Source organism: Mesoplodon mirus (genome assembly GCF_964341445.2).
Source record: "Mesoplodon mirus genome assembly, chromosome: 19".
NCBI lineage: Eukaryota > Metazoa > Chordata > Mammalia > Artiodactyla > Ziphiidae > Mesoplodon > Mesoplodon mirus.
In genome coordinates, this window is record NC_138995.1 from 47425871 (window position 1) to 47445118 (window position 19248).

General features: G+C 48.9%; 2 protein-coding genes across 13 annotated transcripts in view; one reads left to right on the forward strand and one right to left on the reverse strand.

Annotated features, from left to right (window-relative positions):
• Positions 1-13635, reverse strand: part of ANKRD27 (ankyrin repeat domain 27) — a gene marked incomplete at its 3' end in the record, with an annotated part of 54490 nt that extends 40855 nt beyond the window's left edge. For 7 of the 12 annotated variants that reach the window (XM_082608116.1, XM_082608120.1, XM_082608118.1 and 4 more), the window contains exons 1-3: positions 13517-13635; positions 11902-12113; positions 4248-4379 (exon numbers count right to left, since the gene is read on the reverse strand). In XM_082608116.1, coding sequence (XP_082464242.1) covers positions 4248-4349 — 102 coding nt within the window. In that variant the 5' untranslated portion in view covers positions 4350-4379; positions 11902-12113; positions 13517-13635. Of the gene's footprint in view, positions 1-4247; positions 4380-5840; positions 5951-11901; positions 12114-13267; positions 13381-13516 lie in introns of those variants that run through there. The other 5 variants (XM_082608113.1, XM_082608114.1, XM_082608110.1 and 2 more) reach the window with 5 other exon arrangements.
• Positions 13636-14178: 543 nt separating this feature from the next.
• Positions 14179-15775, forward strand: RGS9BP (regulator of G protein signaling 9 binding protein). The gene has a single exon (XM_082605773.1). The coding sequence runs from the start codon at positions 14706-14708 to the stop codon at positions 15417-15419; it is 714 nt and encodes a 237-aa protein (XP_082461899.1). The 5' UTR covers positions 14179-14705; the 3' UTR covers positions 15420-15775.
• The last annotated feature ends 3473 nt before the right edge of the window (positions 15776-19248 follow it).

Sequence of the window (19248 nt, forward strand, 5' to 3'; positions counted from 1 at the left end):
CCCCTGTCCCCACCACACCTGTGACTGCATTCTGTGAGCCTGTTTACACACACCTTTTCCGCCTCCTTAGCGTGAATAAGGCATGACCCGCTCCTGCTTCACTGAATCCCCAGCACCAAGCACACTGCTCACCATACGGTAGGTGCCAATCAATATCTGTTGAGTGCACTGGGGGCCTCCAATTTCAGGGACTCCCCCAAAGTTTTCAGGCAGACAATGCTGCCCGGGGCATTTCATTGCAAACACAAGCCAGGGCTGGCTCTCTGTGGCCCCATCCATCTCCACCAGGATCCTGCTGAGACCGGGGTGAGGAAGCCAGCCACGGAGGAGTGGGCTGGAGCAGCTATGAAGCCGCCCTCTGGAGACAGGGCCAGGTGCCTGGGGGCTCTCGTGAGATGGAGGTTCAGACTGTCTCTGGAACAGAGGTCATGGAGTTGGTTTTTGTTTGTTTGTTTGTTTGTTTGTCTGTCTGCGTTGGGTCTTGGTTGCTGCGTGCAGGCTTTTTCTAGTTGCGGCGAGGGGGGGCTACTCTTCGTTGCAGTGTGTGGGCTTCTCATTGCGGTGGCTTCTCTTGTTGCGGAGCACGGGCTCTAGGCATGCGAGCTTCAGTAGTTGTGGCTCGCGGGCTCTAGAGCACAGGCTCAGTAGTTGTGGCACATGGGCTTAGTTGCTCCGCGGCATGTGGGATCTTCCCGGACCAGGGCTCGAACCCAAGTCCCCTGCACTGCAGGCAGATTCTTAACCACTGCGCCACCAGGGAAGTCCCAAGGTCATGGAGTTTTAACAGCCGGTGTGGAGGACACGAACTTTACAGTGACCAAGCAGACCATAAGTTAGGGACCTACTCATTTCAGAGCTTAACAATAAAACTTTTTATTATAGCCCCTTTATAAAAATTTTTTAATAAGTAATCGTCATTAAATAAAAGAAAGAATAAAAGCAAGAAGCAGCATTAGTCTTATCACCCCAGGGTGCCCTCCTGACTCCTCCCCAGGCTGGGTCAGCCACTCCACAGGAGCCCATGACCACTTCTGTTCTAATACTCATCCCTCTGTGCTGCAAAGAGCCTGTTTCTAAGATTCCCTGAAGGCATGCTGTGTTCCCCATTCATCCGTGTAACCCTGCAAACCCAGCACAGTGCCTAGATGTTCAATGTCTGTCACCTGAATCTGTACTAAACAAATCCTGAGAACTGGAGTATGGACCTCAGCGCCCTAAGCTCAGCTGTATGGGTATTTACTGGAAAGTCAGTTCTCTGGAACGTGGAAGCCATTGCTGCTGGGTTCTCAGGCTAGCCCTCAGAAGCCTGAGTACCCCATAATTAGAGGACCACAATAAAAGGACCAAATTTAATCCCCTTTTGTCATTTTTGTTTTTCCTACAGGCAAATGGACCCACCCGCAGTCCACCAGGGAAACCTAGAGAACTTTCGCCAAAGCTCCATGGACAAGAGACCCAGGGGTACAGCAGGCCTGCCCAGCTGGCTCTGAAAAAGCCACGGTGCATAATAGCTGGATGGTTACAAGAACAGGTAAGCATGAGAAGCAGTGTGTGGGTGTCACAGGCCTCTGGGATTGGAATGGGGGTACGTTGGGAGAGGAGCCTCCACCGATCAGTCAGAGAGCGGACGGTGGAGGACGTGGAGGCAGTCCCATCAAAGGCGGCCAAATCCGGGGAGGGGCTGGGGCAGGTGAGGGGCCCGCCAACCTCCACCCTCAGCCAGCGTGTGAGGGCGGGGCCCAAGCTCAGCTTGCAGGGGGAAGGGGGAAGGCAGTTAACCCTGGGGATACACACATTCAAAAGTCGTGACTTCACATTTTTAGAGCCCAGTAAAGGACTCTAATCCCCAGGGAAGATTCAGAGGCCGCCAAAGTTGGCCCAAAGGCCAAGCCCCATGGAAGGAAATTCAGCATTCACCTGCTGAGGCCACGTGGGTCCTTCAGCGGTGGCAGAAAGGATGAGCGCTCTTCTAGAGGCCACTGGGATACTCTCGTTTTTCATTCAACCAACGGACATGGAAGGAGCGCTACGACAGATTAGACAGGGACGAGCTGGGGCTCCATCACACGGCCAACAGCTGGCAGGGGCTAGTCACCAACACCTGGCCAGGCTGAGCAGGATGGCGAGAGCTAGCTCCTTCCCACAGCTGACCTGTGCTGAGGAGTTGGCCTTGCTGATTCTCGAGTCCACCGAACGAGGCCAAGGAAGGCCCGAAATCTAGTGCTGCCCAGTGTGGGCCCCAAGCAGCCCCTCATGGATCTCAGTGGGGGCCGCAGTAAGGGGCCTAGGGCCCACTGGAATGCAGGATGACACAGCTTAAGAAGCATCTCTCTGCAAATTTCCTGAGCTGTTCTGCAGATGTGAACCACGCCCCCCCGCCAATGGAAGAACTACTAGAGGACCACGAGCACACAGCCCAGGCCTCCTGGAGCCCAAGGGCTGATAAGCCGTGACACCACCCTGCTGCCTCACCATCAGGCAAGCAGAGAACCGTGTACAGGCCGATCATATACCATTCGACACCCCCCCCACGCCCGCCTTTAAAAATGCTTTGCCAAAACCCTTCCGGGAGCTCGAGGCTTTTCAGCGTACGAGCCACCTTGTCTCTTTGCGTGGCCTTGCAATAAACCTTCTTCTGCTCCAAAAAAAAAAAAAAAAAAGAAGCATCTCTCATTCCTCAGTGTAACTGAAAGGAAGGTGACCAAAGTGATTCAAAATTCTCTTTTGGCTAAAGTGAACTCAATTGGGTTTTCACTACTTGCAGCTGTAAAAGCACCTACTGGGCAACAGGAACCGTGCTATGGGCTGGCAACACAGTGATGAGCAAGACAGACAGGTCCCCCAGGGCTTCCTGAGAAAGAACAGCGGGGTCCGCAGTGTAGCATTTTAAAAAGAGAAAGTTACATATGATGACACACTCTTATCTAGACAGTATTTTTTTTAAATATCGTAGAACAAAGATGGGAAGGAAGTATTTCCCAAGCTGGGTCAGGCCCTCCCAGTTAACATGATGGCTTGGCACCCTCTACTCTTTCTCTGTGACACTTACCATAATTAGCCAATATGTACCCACAGTGTGACCATCTCTCCCACTAGAATTTCAGCTCCATGAGGGTAAAGATCATGATGCCTATTCATGGTTTTGGCTGAATCCCCACATCAAACATAGTGCCTTGCATATAGCAGCATGTAATAGCGACTGTGAAATGAATGGATGAGAGTGAATGCCTTTGGTGAGCTTTTTATTTTCTTCTTTGGAAACAGCTCTATTCTCTAATTTTTTTATAACGAAGTTTATAACTTCTAAAATCCAAAGTAAAAAAATTCTGGGAAAAAGATATTAATCACAAAACCAATCATAAAAACAAGAAGGGACTTGAAAAAAAATCAGGCTTCTGAGGGCAGAGAGTTGGACTGGGTATGGGGAAAAGCCAGTTCCAAGCTTGCACAGAAACCCAAGTTAACTGATTTCTCCATTGGTTCAAATCCTCAGCTGCCTGACACACCTAAGATCATATCACATGGCAAGAGAAGCAGGAACACAAGTAGGAGAAGAAAAGAGGACAACGTAGGAAAAGAAGAGGGCCCAAGACAGATGGGTGGCACAAAGGCACCCAGCTCGCTGTGTCCCACGGTGTGTAAGTAAGATGCCTGCCAAGTTCACCAATCTGGGAACCAGAAAGACCTGCAGCACAGGGCCTGCCCTCCCTCCAGGCAGCAGACTATGGTTCCTCTCTTTTGTTCCTGTTCCCTGGCTGCTCCTGTAGGCTTCTGAGGTTGTGGCCTCTATTACAAAAGTTCTCTCGGTTCTTTCTCTTTAGGAAATGCCTTTGAAGGCGACGTACATGTGTGTGTACACACGTTCCCTTATCCTATGGGAGTGAGTACCCATCTCACAGACGAGGAGGAATATGATTTCTGCCCTGGAGAAGCCCTCCTGGTCCCCATGGAAACAAGAGAAACAGAGGTGAATACCGTGAGACCAGTGACAACAGAGGCTGAGAGTTCAGAGAAAGGATTACACCCTGGGCTGGTGCAGTCCCAGGAGGCTGCCTGGAGGAAGCAGCTTGGGGCGGTCCCTCTCTGCTCATTCACATACCGAGCATGGCCTGGGGCTTGGTGCACTTAGCAGGCCTGTACCTGACTCCCTCTAAACTTAACTGAAGTCTACCATATTTGTGGCCTTGTCAGCACTGCTCGGTCCAAGCCTAGTGGAGAAGGACCACCCTTGGGATCAATGCACTTACAATGCCACGGGTTTGGGCCACCTTGTTGCACAAGTCAGGACGCCACTTTTGAAGAGCCAGATAGAAGGGATTTTTCAGGAGGTCCTCATCGTACAGAGCCATATGGACTTCAGATGGGGCAAAAAGAGTCTCCTGGGACGAGAGAGGAAAAAGCAGTAAATGACCACTTTCAGAATGACCTAACACATAAAAGTCCTGATCTAACAATTTCTAAAAAGCATCCCTGACACATATTACTCTACACTACAGACCTAACACGCCATCAGGAAAGATCAAAGATAACCCACCAATTCCAAGATGAATTTTTTTACAGGTTAAATGTATAAATTATGCTCAGAAAATCTACTTGACTCCAAATCACTGCAAAAGTAAAAAATGGCTGTTTTTAGAACATCATACATGACCCAAATTATAACATTTTAAAGATATGCATATGTTTTTAATGAAATATTTTTACCATACAGAAAAGTAGAGTAATAATGCTAACCTACCACCCAGAATTACCGAATCTTACCATTTGGCCATATTTGCCTCAGATTTTCTTTTTAGAAATAAAGTATATCAGAGTGGACTGGATCGCCCATGTGCCCCCCCATCCCATTCTCTCCTCCCCTTTCAGAGGCAACCACTATCTGAAGTGGTTTCTATATCCTTCTTGCTCATGTTTGTACTCCTTTTTAAACTCATGTATTCATAAATAATATAAAATCTTGTTTTTTAAAATATTTATTGTTTGGCTGTGTTGGGTCTTTGCTGCTGTGCACAGGCTTTCTCTAGTTGTGGCGAGTGGGGCCTACTCTTTGTTGCGGTGCACGGGCTTCGCATTGTGGTGGCTTCTCTTGTTGTGGAGCACGGGCTCTAAGTGTACGGGCTTCAGTAGTTGTGGCACGCAGGCTCAGTAGTTGTGGCTTGCGGGCTCTAGAGCGCAGGCTAAGTAGCTGTGGCGCACGGGCTTAGTTGCTCCACGGCATGTGGGATCTTCCCGGACCAGGGCTCGAACCCATGTCCCCTGCATTGGCAGGCGGATTCTTAACCACTGCGCCACCAGAGAAGTCCTAAAGTCTTGTTTTAAGGGCTCCAAAATCTACATAAATGTTATCACACTATAAGTAGTTTGGAACATACGCTTTTCAATCACCATTATGTTTTCAAGTTCTAGCCGTGCTGATCCATACAGCTCCCATTCATTCACTAATTTCTGCTGTACAGCATTAAGTGAACATGACACAATTTATTTATCTAATATCCTATACTTAAGTTGCTTCTACATTTTCAGAATTAAAAACAATGCTAAAATGAATGCTCTTATACCCTTATGTGTTCATAAGCACATATCCAGGAATGTTGCTAGGAGACACTGTGGCATGCATCCACCTGCACCTTCCCCACATGCTGCCAACGCTGGACCACTTCCAACCTCCATGCAAAGTCCATGAGCATTTCCCTTCTTCACGTCACATCCTAGCCAACGCTTCTTAGTAACGTCAGGCTAGCTCGTTTCTGCCAGTCTGAGTATACAGTAGTATTTCACTGTTTCTAATTTTCATTTCTCTAATGAAGTGGAACATCATTTCCTTACATTCTATAAATTACCTTATCATGTCTTTTGACCACTCTTCTAATGGGTTCTTAGCCTTTTTCTTATGATTGGTAGTTCTTTATATATCTGGACACCAAAAGATGTTGCAAATATCTTCTCCCAATCTGTGACTTGTTTCTTCATTTTTCCAACTGGGTGTTTTCAGAAATAAAATGCTTGATTTTTTTTAACATCTTTATTGGAGTATAATTGCTCTACATTGTTGTGTTAGTTTCTGCTGTGTAACAAAGTGAATCAGCTATACATATACATATATCCCCATATCCCCTTCCTCTTGCGTCTCCCTCCAAGCCCTCTAGGTGGTCACAAAGCAGCGAGCTGATCTCCCTGTGCTATGTGGCTGCTTCCCACTAGCTATCTATTTTACATCTGGTAGTGTATACATGTCAATGCCACTCTCTCAAAAAGTGCTTGATTTTAATGTGGTTGAACTTGTGCGTCTTTGCCTTTACTGGCCAGTGCTTTTGGGATCTAAGGAAAGCCTATCATCTTGGCATGCCCTTTTGTAAACTGACTTCACCATTCCCCCTCTGAGAAGGTGGAATCTATTTCCCCACCCCTTGAATTTAAGCCATCCCTGTGATTTGCTTTAACTAACCAACAGACAGAATTGATGCTCTGTGATTTCTGAGTATCAACCTCAAGAGGCCTTGCAGATTTCACTCTCATTCGTTCGGCACCCTGAGACCACCATGCAATGCAGAAGCCTATGGGATGAAAACCCATGTGGGGAGAGAGAGGCCCAGGTAGTCCAGTGAGGACAGCCAACCCACCAGCTGAATGCAAACACATGAGTGAGCCCAGGTGAGACTAGCAGAAGAACCACGTTGCCAGCTCACAGATTAATAGGACATAATAAATTGTAGCAGTTTTAAGTCACTAATTTGGGGGCTGGTTGGTTACACAGCAAAGGCTACCTGAAACCACATCCTTTCCAACTCCAAGGCCACAAAAATAGTCCCTGTAATTTCTAAGAATCTTAAAGGGTTTCATTTTTAGGTCTTCAAGTCATCTTTATTTTTACATATGCTATAAATTGGGCATCTAATTTAATTTTTTTCTGAAGGTAAGCTATCTTAGTCTGCTTAGGCGCTGGTAACTAAATACAATAGACTGGGGGGTTCAAACAACAAACATTTATTCCTCAAAGTTCTGGAAACTGGGAAGTCCAAAATCAAGGTGCTAGCAGATTTGGTTCTTGGTAAGGGCCCACTTCCTGTACCGCAGATGGCCACCTTCTCACTGTATCCTCACATGGCAGAGAAAGAGTTCTCCTGTCTCTTCCTCTTTTTGTAAGGCGACTAATTCCATCATTAGGGCCCCATCTTCATGACCTAATCTAACCCCAGTGAGAACCCAAAGCCCCATCTCCAAATACCATCACACTAAGGATTAGGGCTTCAACATATGAACTTGGGTTGGGGCTGGGGGGACACATTCAGTCCATAGCATAAGCCAACTGTCCCATTGTCATCTTTTATATATTTTATCCCTTTCACACTAGCTGATAATGCTACCTTTGTCGTACTCCAAGTTCCCATATATGTTTGGCCTATTTCTGGGCTCTATTCTGTTTCAATGGTCTTGACCAGCGCCATCCAACAAATTTATGTGAGAAAGGTAATTACATATACATTATGCATAATTACATGTTATTTAAAATTTTCTAATAGCCATATTTTTAAAAGGTGAAATTAAATTATATATTTTATTTACCCTAATACAGCCAAAATACACTTCCAACATGTGATCAATACTTTAAAATTATTGACATATTTTACATTCTTTTTACTTCTACTAACTCTTCAAAATTTGATGTGTATTTTACTCCTCAATTCATACTAGCCTCATTTCAAGTGCTTAATAGCCTCATGTGGCTAGTAGCTATTACATTGGATGGGGAAGGGCTAGACCACATTCATTTACATGACTACAGCTTCATAATAAGCCTTGACATCTCATAGAGGAAGGCCTCTCCCCTTGTTCTCCAAAATTACTTGGTTATTCCTAATTCTTTATGATATCACATGAACTAGAGTCAGCTTATCAATTCCATGAAAATTCCTATTGGGATTTTTATTGGAACTGTACTAAATTTATGGGCTGGAGAGCCAACATCTTTATAATAACGAATCTTATGAACCATGAACATGGTATGTCTTTCCACCTTCAACCTCTTTTACGTCCTCCAATTAAATTTTCTTCATTAAAGATCATAGATCATATAAAACTTTTATTAGACATTATTTATATATTCTGTATAGATTTGCTCCTGTTGTGAATGGGGCCTCCAATGCCCCTGGTCTGCTCCCCTTACCATACATCAGCGTGGTTTTACTGAACTGTGAGAGAGGAATATGAAAAATGGGCACAGAAAAGAAGTCAGAGTTTTAGCCATGTCATTTCACGTCTCTGAGCCTCCATCTCAGTCTGTACAATGGAGAATATGAATACCTGTCTTGCAGGATTCCCATTTACATGCTACCTTCACTATTTTTGCCACACTGCACACCAATGTACCGCCACTTTCTGCTGGCCCACATGGTGCCTTTGTGAGAATTACAAAAAGGCACCCCATCTTCCCAGTAGGTACAGTCCTGTGCCAGGGCGCATGGCTTAGTAAGCAACTCATAGGCTACATATATCAGCCTAGTTTGCCAACACCTCTCCTCCCCCGGGCAGGACACCTGTGCAATAAATAACCTGTACAGTTGTACACAATGGCCCTATTGTTAAAGTTTGACATTTTCCTTTAAACACCTACTCCCATTTAAAATTTATTTGTAAAAGAACCCTTATTACTACTTTAAATGGAAAAATAGTATCACTTCCCAATAAGATCATCTTAAAATTAAAAATTATAAATCCAATTGACATTATTTAAAATCTGGCTACATACCACTGCCTGCCAAAGGTTCTGAACTTGAGCCTGAGGCCTCTTCTCTTCATTAAAAGAAGAAAATTAGCAACTATTAAAGAGCATCAAGTAAACTTACCCTTGATACAATCAGATGAATGAAATATGAGTGAAAAACTGAATTACTTTCTCATTATGTAACAGTATTCCCAAACACCATTTTGGGAAAACACCAGAAGAGTATGCATACGTGCATTATGAATTCTATTCCTTATAGCTAACGTTAAAAACAGCCACCATTTGAGAGCATCCTTGGTCAGGCACTGTGATGACGTCTATACATCCTCATCCCATTTTAATGTTCACAATAACTATAGATAATTAACTATAACTAATGCTCACAATAACCATAGGTATCATTAGCCCCATGTCACAGATGAAGAAACTGAGAGTCAGCTGGCCAACTCCAGGTTAGACAGATGTCAGAATTTATTCTAACACCCATCCCTTTAACCACTACATTCATCATGTAAAATAATTATGCCTGGATTAGGGGTTATTTCATGAGCCACAGATGCACAGACTCCACACTTCATTTCTCCTAAAGGAAAAGTCCCCATGACAGCCACACAGGCTCAGCATCAAATTCCCTCAGTCTGGTCCAGCCTGAGCTGTCTTAGCTGCAGGCCATCCTGGGGACTGCCTAAAGAAGACCCCTGAGCTCCCTGCAGATCCTCTTAGGGAGAAGAGCCTAGCATGAAAATGGCTACGTATAATCCCTTCACAGGCCCCAGCTCTGCAACCATTCAGGTATTTGAATTGTTGAATTCAATTATTACTGGAACCCAGATAATCCTTTTATGAGTCTCTACCAGAACAACTGGATAATATAATTTTGCTAGGACAGAGTCACAAGAAAACAAAACGCTTCCTGGTTCCCGACACAGCTGGTTCTACATGGCGGAGCACAAAAGTAAAGATGCCTTACATAAAAATCACATGAGAAACAGGATGCGACAAGGTCAGACCAAAGCTGGGAAGGGACACTCCTCCTTGCTCCTCAGACAAGATGCTGGCAGAGCCCCAACACCCCTGCCCCCAAGACGGGCTTCGATGGAGGAACTAACCACCTAACTGGGAAGCAAGAAGAGTTAAAAAATAATAATAATAAAACAGAACAAAAACAGAACGGTGCCAGGAGAGGTAAGGATGAGATAGAGAAGGGAGCAACAGGGAAGGGGTTGGGGTGGGGAGTGTGGGAGGCATCCTTGGCAGGGGACCAGAGCAGGGCCAAAGGGTCAGGAGGTGGGAACAGGTTCCTGGTGAGCATAGAAAACTCAAGAATAAACCTTTTTTGACTAGGCGTGAAAATGAGCTCTGAGAAATAATAAGAATAAAAACAGAGCAGGTCAGAGAGGGGCAGCATGGGAAGGGAAGGGCCCTGAATGCCACATTAAAACATTCCGTTCAAATGCATGAATGGTGTAAACACACAAGACTCTCAGCAAGCATTGCTGGTGAATGAGATGGAGCTGGCTGGTTTTCAATCCAAGTCATCTGCTTTCTCTTGGACATTCAGTCTCCTGGATGCCAATGACTGGATCCTCTGTCCAGGAGTAGGGATTCAGAGACCTCTGTCCAGCACTGTTCTCGACCTTTCTGTCCCAGTGTTAAAAATATGTAATAATGCTTAATGCCAGAGTTGAATTCTTACATAGGGGTACATGCTTTAAAATAATCGGACAAGTTTACTTGCAAGAATTGGTTTTATATTTTAAAATATTGAATAACATGTAAAGTAAACTGACTTTTCCTTGTAAAACTGGAAAGACATGTGAATCCTCATATATAAAACTCCTTAAAAAAAAAATTCCACCCCTTCCTAAGTGCAAATGATGGGATGATTTATAGAAAATCCAGTGAAGTTAGTCAGAGATACCAAATAACCCTGCGTGTGAGTTATCTGAGGTTACTCTGAACAAGACAGCCAAGTGAGGCCTCAGACCGGTTCTGGGCATTTTAGGAGGCGGTATGCACTCGTGGTTTTGTGGTCTTCAACCGTCCTGCCAGCCCGGATGAGTCTGGGTTGTCAGGGACCATCTGGTGACAGCGTGCAGCCTGGCTCAGCAGAATCCAGCCCAGGAAAGTCTGCACCTCCCAGAGATGCACTCCCTGCTGAAATCTCACTGCTGTGGTTTCTCCTGCCCTGCCAGGGCCCTGACCAAAGACCCCAACCAGGCATATTCTCCAACTGGCTTAATTTGTGACTCAGAAGGAAAAGGCCAAAAGGGAAAACTTTTTATACATCTATGTTTAACACCAAATGGAAGCAATTTTATGATGTAACGTATGGTATTACAGTCACTTGTGTCCTACTGGCCTGTAATGTCTATGGCTCCTGGCCATATGTCTCTCAAAGCTCTTCTTCAAAGCATTATGAAGCCTCGCTGCCTGGCTCACTGCAGGCATGCAGTAACTGCTGGCCCACTTGAACAAAATGATAGTGACGTGTTAGAAAAAGATCAAGCTCCCAGGAAGGGATCATCTCTCACAGAAGCTGGAAATCCACCGCCCAGATGCAGGGGAGGGTGAGGGGCTGGCCCCAGGCGGTCCTGCAGGCACTGGCCAAAAGCCAGAAAAAACGAACATGCTCAGAGCTGGCTAAACACAATGACTGCTGGAATGTGGAGGATCACGGTAGGAGAGAAGGCCTCAGGGCTGGAAAAGGGGTGTGACCACTCACAGAGCGGGGAAGTTTGGAGGAGCATAACTGCCCCTCGGAATGCCACTCCATCACCCTGCTCCTAGAATTGCAGGGGAGCCGCAAGCACCCACATCCCTGCCAGTATTTTGGGCAGGAGGGCAGGAACGCCAAGGACCACTGCTCAGTGTCTCTTGGATGTGGAAGCAACCTCAGGACAAATCACGTCCAACTGTTCAGGTCTGAATCCTTTCTAGATCTGGTATCTATCATCGCAGTCACATTCCCCTGCTCCCCTAGGAAAGGAGGAAGTTACTGGACACCCACCTAATCCTGGCACTTCATAAACAGAGGGACAGCCCTGACAGAAACACTAACAGAGGCAGACATGTGAAGAGCAAAGCCCCAGCAGCCACCCTCATGAGGTCAACACAGTCCAAGAGCCACAAGGAGGCACAATCAAGACCTTGACCCAAGGCCCTATGCAGACACTTACTGCTGCTCTCCCGGCAGTGCTGCCAGCTGGGATTCTTTCGGGTGACAAGCCAAGGTGAAGAGAACTCACCCAAGGTGTCCACCCAGCTTCAGCGGCCCAACTGCCTTCCTGCCACTAGGGCTCCTGAGAAGTACCTGTGTGTCCTCCCATCCTGCACTTCTCCCTCCGAGGCCAACAGGCCCTGCCTCTTGATTCACCACAGACCTGTCCACCTGAAAGACACAAAGTGATCTTTCCAACACTGAAGTCTGTGCAGGGTTCTTCAATGACTTCCCCTCCTACTCCCTACCAGATGAACTCTCAACTTCTCTGCATGGCATGGAGGGCCTCTCACTCCTGGCCTCCTGCCCACCTCTGCAGCTTCATCTCCCTCTGCTGTCCCCAGAGCTCCCCAAAGAGATGCGCTCTCCCTACTTTTACCCATTTTGTCCTAAAAACTACTCTTCCTCTGTCAAGGCCCCATTTGGCCCATAGGTGGCTGAGACCCTCCACCTCAGAGAATGGCCAAGGGCCAGAGTACCACCCAACCCTGGCCACAAACCACCAGTGAAACAACCAATTAAAGGACAGACTGCTGAGTGAGAACGAGCCCTGAACCCAGCGCTCTGGACCCGCTCTGGACCCGCTCTGGACCCCGGGGGGCTGCCTCAACACCAGGCCTGGCAAGGCGGCCTGGAAATGTAAATATCCTGCTAATATCTGCCACTCTTCTCTAGGGCTGGTGGGAGGGAACACTACTTAATCAAAATAGGGGCCTCTCTCCCTAAAACCCACAAACTTGGAAAATTCCAGCTCGCATGGCAAACTAGTAGTCCCTACAGCCTCCCCTGCCCCTCATTCCCTGAATGTCCTAAATCCTCAATGAAGACGCGCCACTTGCTCCCGTGGCCCTGCACGGGCCGCGAGTGCCCACGTCCCCAGCACCTCCAGGGGCGGCCAGAGCGGCACGGCCTTGCTCTCGAGCCTATGGGCAGTCCATTTTCAACGAAAAGAACTGAACAGACCCAGAGTCCGGAACACCTCTTGGTGCTTCATAGTTTTCCTGGAGAAATCTTTACCCAGCAGGAAGACGAGACCCCGCCCCATGAGAGGAAGGCTAGCAGGGATTCCCTCCTCTCTCCCCCGCGCTTTTATTACCGCGGGGACCACGACAGCTCGACCCGAGGCTCCGGACCCCCACCCCCACCCTCCCCCTCCACCCGCCCCGCCAGGCCTCCCTTAAACCGCGGAGGCCACCCAGCCCGTGAGAGACAGCCCTGCCCCAAGTCTGAGCTCCCGGGATCCTGGACCTGCTGACCTGTCCGGGAGCCGCGGGAGTCAGAGGGCACATTCTTCGTCAACCCCACCCCTAGCCCGGCAAACACACCAGAGGGGCAGAGCGAGCCCGGCTGAGGACGGGAGCCGGAGAGCGCGGGCGGGGCAGTCCACCTGGCGATGGGCCGGGGCCCTGGGGGCCGCCCGGAGACCGCCAGCCCAGCTTGGGGCGCCGGCTGAGGAAAGGAAAGAGCCCCTCCCCCTTCCAGCTCCGGGGCCCCGCCCGGCCTCTGGCCCCCGAGGCGCAGCAGTCCCGAGGGAAGGAGGGCGCGCGGGAGGCGACAGGAGGGAGGACACTTACTTAAAAGGCTACATAGTCTCACTCCCCGCTCTTCCCAGAGCGGCGCCGACCCCTGCCGGCCCCTCGGTTCAGACCTCAGGCCCACCACCCCAACGCGGCAGATCTGCTCCACCGCCCACCCACGTTGGGCGGAGCCACTCCTCAAGATCTCTTGTCAGCCCAATAAGAGGTCGCCTTTATTCAGAGTGACGTGTGCGCAGAGCAATCATTGAGCCCGCCCAGCCGGGGGTGGGGCTCAGGCGGCACACAGCACTTCCTACTCAGGCTGGACCAGCCCAGAGCCACCGACTGCGCGTGCCCGGAACGGGAGGGGGCGGGGCCGAGAGCAGATCTGATCCAAGGGGTGGGGTCCAAGCTCTGTTGCTGGAAAGCGGGCTGGACTAGTAAGGGGAGGTTTTGTGAGCCGTCCCGTCCCGCAGATCGCCCTTTACTGCTTGTTTTGGGAGACGGAGGTGCCCAGTCCTACGAGGCATACCACTCCCGTCGCTGGCAGGGTCTAAGAGTCGGGGTACCTGGGTTCTAGCCCCTTCACTTGCATGGACGTGGCGTAATCTTAGCCCCCTTTTTTTTAATCGAGCCTCAGTTTCCCCTTCCGTAAAATAGAGGAGGATTGGATCTGACGAGCGCTAATATTCCAGACCGTAATGGGGTGCGGAGGGGGAGATGGGGGACCTACACGTGACCTCCCGCGTGGGGCCCCGCCTATCCCTGGTCCAGGGGATGGAAGCGCCCAGCGAGGACGGGAGGGGGTGGGCGGATCCTAAGAAACCCGACCCGGCCGCCCTTGGCAGCAGCTTAGGCGGAGGGCGCGGCTCCGCGGCCGGCTAGCCCTGACGACTGCACCGGAGGAGGATGGCGACCGCAACCCGGGCTTCGCAGGTGGCTACCGTGGAGGCGAGGGCTGCGCAGAGATTCGGCGTGTGACTAGGAGCGCACCTGGGGAGGATGGACGAGGGGACGGGAAACAGCTAACGGGGCTCTCTCTCCGCGCCGAGTCCGCGGAAGCGCACGTCGTGGATCCTGAGCGGCTCTGTAGACAGCAGCGGCAGCGCCTAGCTCCTCTCAGGCCATGAGGAGTGCTCGGGCCGCCCGGCCAGGGGTCGCCGTCGGGGCTGGCTGTGTCCTGCTGCGCTGAGGGCGTGAGGCTGAGAGGGGCGCAGGCGGCCGGGCTGCGCCGGAGAGCAGCGCCATGGCGAAGGAGGAGTGCAAGGCACTACTGGACGCGCTCAATAAGGCGACTGCATGCTACCACCACCTGGTGCTGACCATCGGCGGCTCCGCGGACTCGCAGAACCTGCGAGAAGAGCTGCAGAAGACGCGCCAGAAGGCGCAAGAGCTGGCGGTGACCATCCGCGCCCTACTGACAGCTCCGCTGCGCGACCGGGGCCTGGGCGCTGAGGAACGCGCCGAGTTCGAGCGCCTCTGGGTGGCCTTCTCTGGCTGCCTGGACCTGCTGGAAGCGGACATGCGGCGTGCGCTGACCTTGGGCACCGAGTTCCCGCTGCATGCGCCGCGGCGGCCGCTCGTGCGTACCGGGGTGGAAGGCGGCGCAGCGAGCGTAGCGGCGCGCGCCCTGAGCGCCCGCAGCCTGCGGCACGAGGCGGAGCGCGGCTTCGACGTGGAAGACGTTCACCAGCTGGAGCGGGAGATCCTTCAGGTGGGCGAGATGATCCAGGATATGGAGATGAAGGTCAACGTGCCCCGCTGGACGGTGCAGGCCCGGCAGGCGGCAGGCGCCGAGCTCCTGGCGAGCCCCAGCGCCGGCGTCTCCTCGTGGCGCGGTGTGTCCGTACAACAGCGCACGGGGCCCTGCGACCTGAGTAAGGCCCTGGCTGCCACCATCTTCAGCGCCGTGCTGCTGGCGGCTGTGGCCTTGGCCGTGTGTGTGGCGAAGCTGAGTTGACCCATACGCGAACGACCTCCGCCGCCACTACTCGCTATCCGGAGACAGCCCTTGGAGAACATCTGCAACCGCCAGGACTAGGGATGGGAGTGGGATCTGGCCTGTTTAAGGGGAGCGATTCTAAAACCCTGCGTGTGTACGTGTATGTTTATACGCGCGTTTCAAGCACACATCTGCCTGGGCAGAACATGGCTTCCTCTTGATGGCCCGGGCGGAATTAATTTTGCGCGGGCCACCGGGTCATTACCGCTAATGTATGCAGGAGCTTTATCCCCTATTAATAGAAAACCGTTCGTAGCGAGCGGAGATTCCTCCGAGTTAATAGGTTACCGCCTGTGCTGCCGGGGCGTGTTTACACTGAGACTGAGCTTGGTGTCCCCACCCCTGCCGGTGATCCCCATTCTCTGAGTGGGGCAGTTTGGAAAGAGGGTGAGGTGAAATGAAGTGTTTTTGGCCTGTGTGTGTGTGTTGGTTTTGTTTCCTAGACAAGAAAACAAATTGCAATAAGGTAAGCAGTTTGTATTACCTTAATCCTTTGGGGCCTAAGCTTAGGAGAGTGTGCAAATAGAAGTTCATGCAACGTGCTTTCTTTTAGCACACGATTACACACTTCTGCACACCCTTTCCTATTGAAAAGGGCTCTGCCCAGTCAGTCTGGAAGGGGTGCAAGCTTTGGGAAGGGCCACCGGCTATCTAAACAGGCACTTTCTCCTTGGCTGGGGCTTATTTTTGTTCCAGAACTAGACTAGAGTTTTTTATCCTCCTTTGGGGGTGGGCTGGGGAATCCTCTTTGGAGCCCTTAATCCTATCTATCCCTTGGAATTTGCTTGCTGGCCAGTAGGAGAGCTGGCTTTGGAGGGAGCTGCACAGCTCCCTGACCTGGACACTGCCCCCTGAGAGGGTCAAGTGGGGCATCACTGGGCACAGAGGTCTTGAGCCAATTAGTCCTGAGACTGGGTTAGAACGTAACAGCTTTAACTTCAAATTTAAGGAGATTAAAAAAAAAATGATCTGTTAGGAAAATCCTGTAGCCACATTGTGTACTGTCAAAGCCGGTTTTTTTTTTTATAAAGGACATTTGGCCACAAAATCATATGGGTGCCAATGAGTCATACACAGTGTCTTTACTTATATACTTAGATTGCTAAACATACATCTCCAACTATTTTTAAAATCTATCTTCTTAAGGCAGGAGATCATAGCATAAACTACTGGAACCACAGATGTAGATGACAGAAGTTAGGTGGCCCTAGCCTCTTTGTGGCAGTAAATAAGGAAATGTGGAAAACACCTTAGGTCCCAGGCTGGAATTTGCCTGAGCACTGCCACCAGCTCCCACCTGTGGATCAGAGAGAGCCTTGTTGGGGAAGTAAGGCTGAGAAAACAGATGTGTTTAACTCTGAAGGTAGTTTGGAATAAAACCCAGAGATTGGTTTGGCTGAAAAGTGACACAGATTTTTTTTTTTCTCTCTTTTTCACCCCAGAAGTGAGAAAGGGGACTAGGAGGAGGGAATTGGCAATTTTTCACAAGGGCAGTTCGGAGGGTCAAGGGTCAGAAGCAAATAGAAGCAGTAGTGCTGTCTGGGCACCCAGTCCGACGGGCCACCCTCCCAGCCTTGATCACCCACTCCCACTCCTCCTGAGCACACAGATTCCAGTACTGTAGACAGTGAAAGCAGAGGATCTGTTTGTGTGTGATAATGTTTTTGGTTTTTGTTTTTGTTTTTATTTTGCGGTACGCGGGCCTCTCACTGCTGTGGCCTCTCCCGTTGCGGAGCACAGGCTCCGGACGCGCAGGCTCAGCGGCCATGGCTCACGGGCCCAGCCGCTCCGCGGTATGTGGGATCTTCCCGGACCGGGCACGAACCCGTGTTCCCTGCATCGGCAGGCGGACTCTCAACCACTGCGCCACCAGGGAAGCCCTGTGATAATGGTTTTAAAAGACCCACGAAGTCTTAAGCCGATTAAGAGTTCTATGACAATAACTAATAAAAGGAACTCCTTCTGCTTCATCCGGTCTGGGTGACTGAATTGGGCCATGTCAAATTCTTTTTACACCTGCCTTCCCAGGGTACCTTCAGAAATGACATAGAAAGTTTTCTAATTCCCCTCTTCCTCATCCCACATGCAACACAACACAGAATCTCTGTCACCTTCCCCAAAGTCTCATTTCTTTCAGGCAAGGGGAGGCTGGGGGGACTTCCCTGGTGGCTCAGTGGATAAGAATCCACCTGCCATTGCAGGGGACACGGGTTCGATCCCTGGTGCAGGACGATCCCATGTGCTGTGGAGCAACTAAGCCCGTGCGCCACAACTAGTGAGCCTGCGCTCTACAGCCCGCGGACCACAACTACTGAGCCCGAGTGCTGCAACTACTGAAGCCCTCACGCCTAGAGCCCGTGCTCTGCAACAAAAATAGCCACCACAGTGAGAAGCCCGTGCACCACGACGAAGACCCAATGCAGCCAAAAATAAATAAAATTAAATCTTTAAAAAAAAAAAAAGACGCTGGGGCATATTGTGACCCAGTGTTGGAAAATATCCCTAAATATATTCTACTGTCTCTAAAACTGTGATTCTTTGTCCTTATCAACGAGTTTCGGGTCATGATTCATCAGAATCTATTAAAAAAACAACCCATCAGAAGTTGTGTAATCCATTGCTTCTCTGCCTTTTGGCTAAGATCAAGTGTGGAAGTTGTGTAATCCATAGAGATCAATTGGGACAAGCAAATTTTTTTTGTTTTCACTCCTTCCACCCATTTGGCAGATCCTTGAGTGTTTACTTATATGTGCAATCAGATGTGTACCTGATTCTGAGAATCCTCTGCTCACTGAAATTAGTGATAAAGTATTGCACACACACCAAAAAAGCTCAATTACAATAAACATATTTATCCTGTGGACATGTTAACCTATACAACTCTTTGAAAATGTTAAGCATTTGTAATACTTGGCATTATTTGGAGTTATAACATTGCCTAACAGGACTTTTGCTATATGATGTAAGCAAAATCACTTTCTGCTTGAGCAATAGCAGCAATATCTCCCTGCTCTCATTTCTATGTATAATTCAAGAGGTTGCTTTCTGGTAGAAGCCTGATTCAATTTAGATGTTGGATATCAAAGTCATTAATTTTCTAAAAATATTTGTTATGATCTTATACCATGATACAAGTGATTTAAAAATTACACATATTTAATATAGGGTATATATGATAATGGTCAGTGTTAGAGTCTACTTTCCTAAATTAAAGGTACAAGTTAAAGGATAGATCTTTACCTCAAAAGTTAAGTGCTATTATAAATCTCTTGTAAAGTTAATACCTGTAAGAGAAAACATGCCTGGCTTCTCTTTTAGGAAAATAGCACAGCTTTATCTGACACTGAGAAGACAAGAACTTGGAATGCCAAGGCACTTATCACAGGAACTTTCAACTATTCCTATTAGAAAAAAAACAGAAAACACGATAATGTTTGTAGAAGAAAAATATGCCTGGCAAATTCTTTTTTCTGTTCTCTAAGAATGTATGCTTTTAAATGCCACAAGGGAAAATATTTTTGGTAAGTCAAATTAGACCACATACTTCACGATTTACCTAAGGTTTACAGTAAGCTACATAAGAGATGTGTGCTGTCCAATGACTAAAAAGCAGTTTGGGTTGAAGAGAGTTCTAGTTTGCATGAGGACCCTGATCATGCTGCATTTTCCTTTTCAATGTGCACATTGATATATTTTTAGCTACACAGTTACTTCTCAGAATGCAGTTCTCTGTTCTGTAATGAATGTTTGTGAAGGGTACAAGCCCCAAAGTGTGATCCTGTAAGGC

Coding starts and splice junctions, on each gene's coding strand:
- RGS9BP (XM_082605773.1), top strand. CDS start 14,706: ATGGCGAAGGAGGAGTGCAAGGCACTACTGGACGCGCTCAATAAGGCG.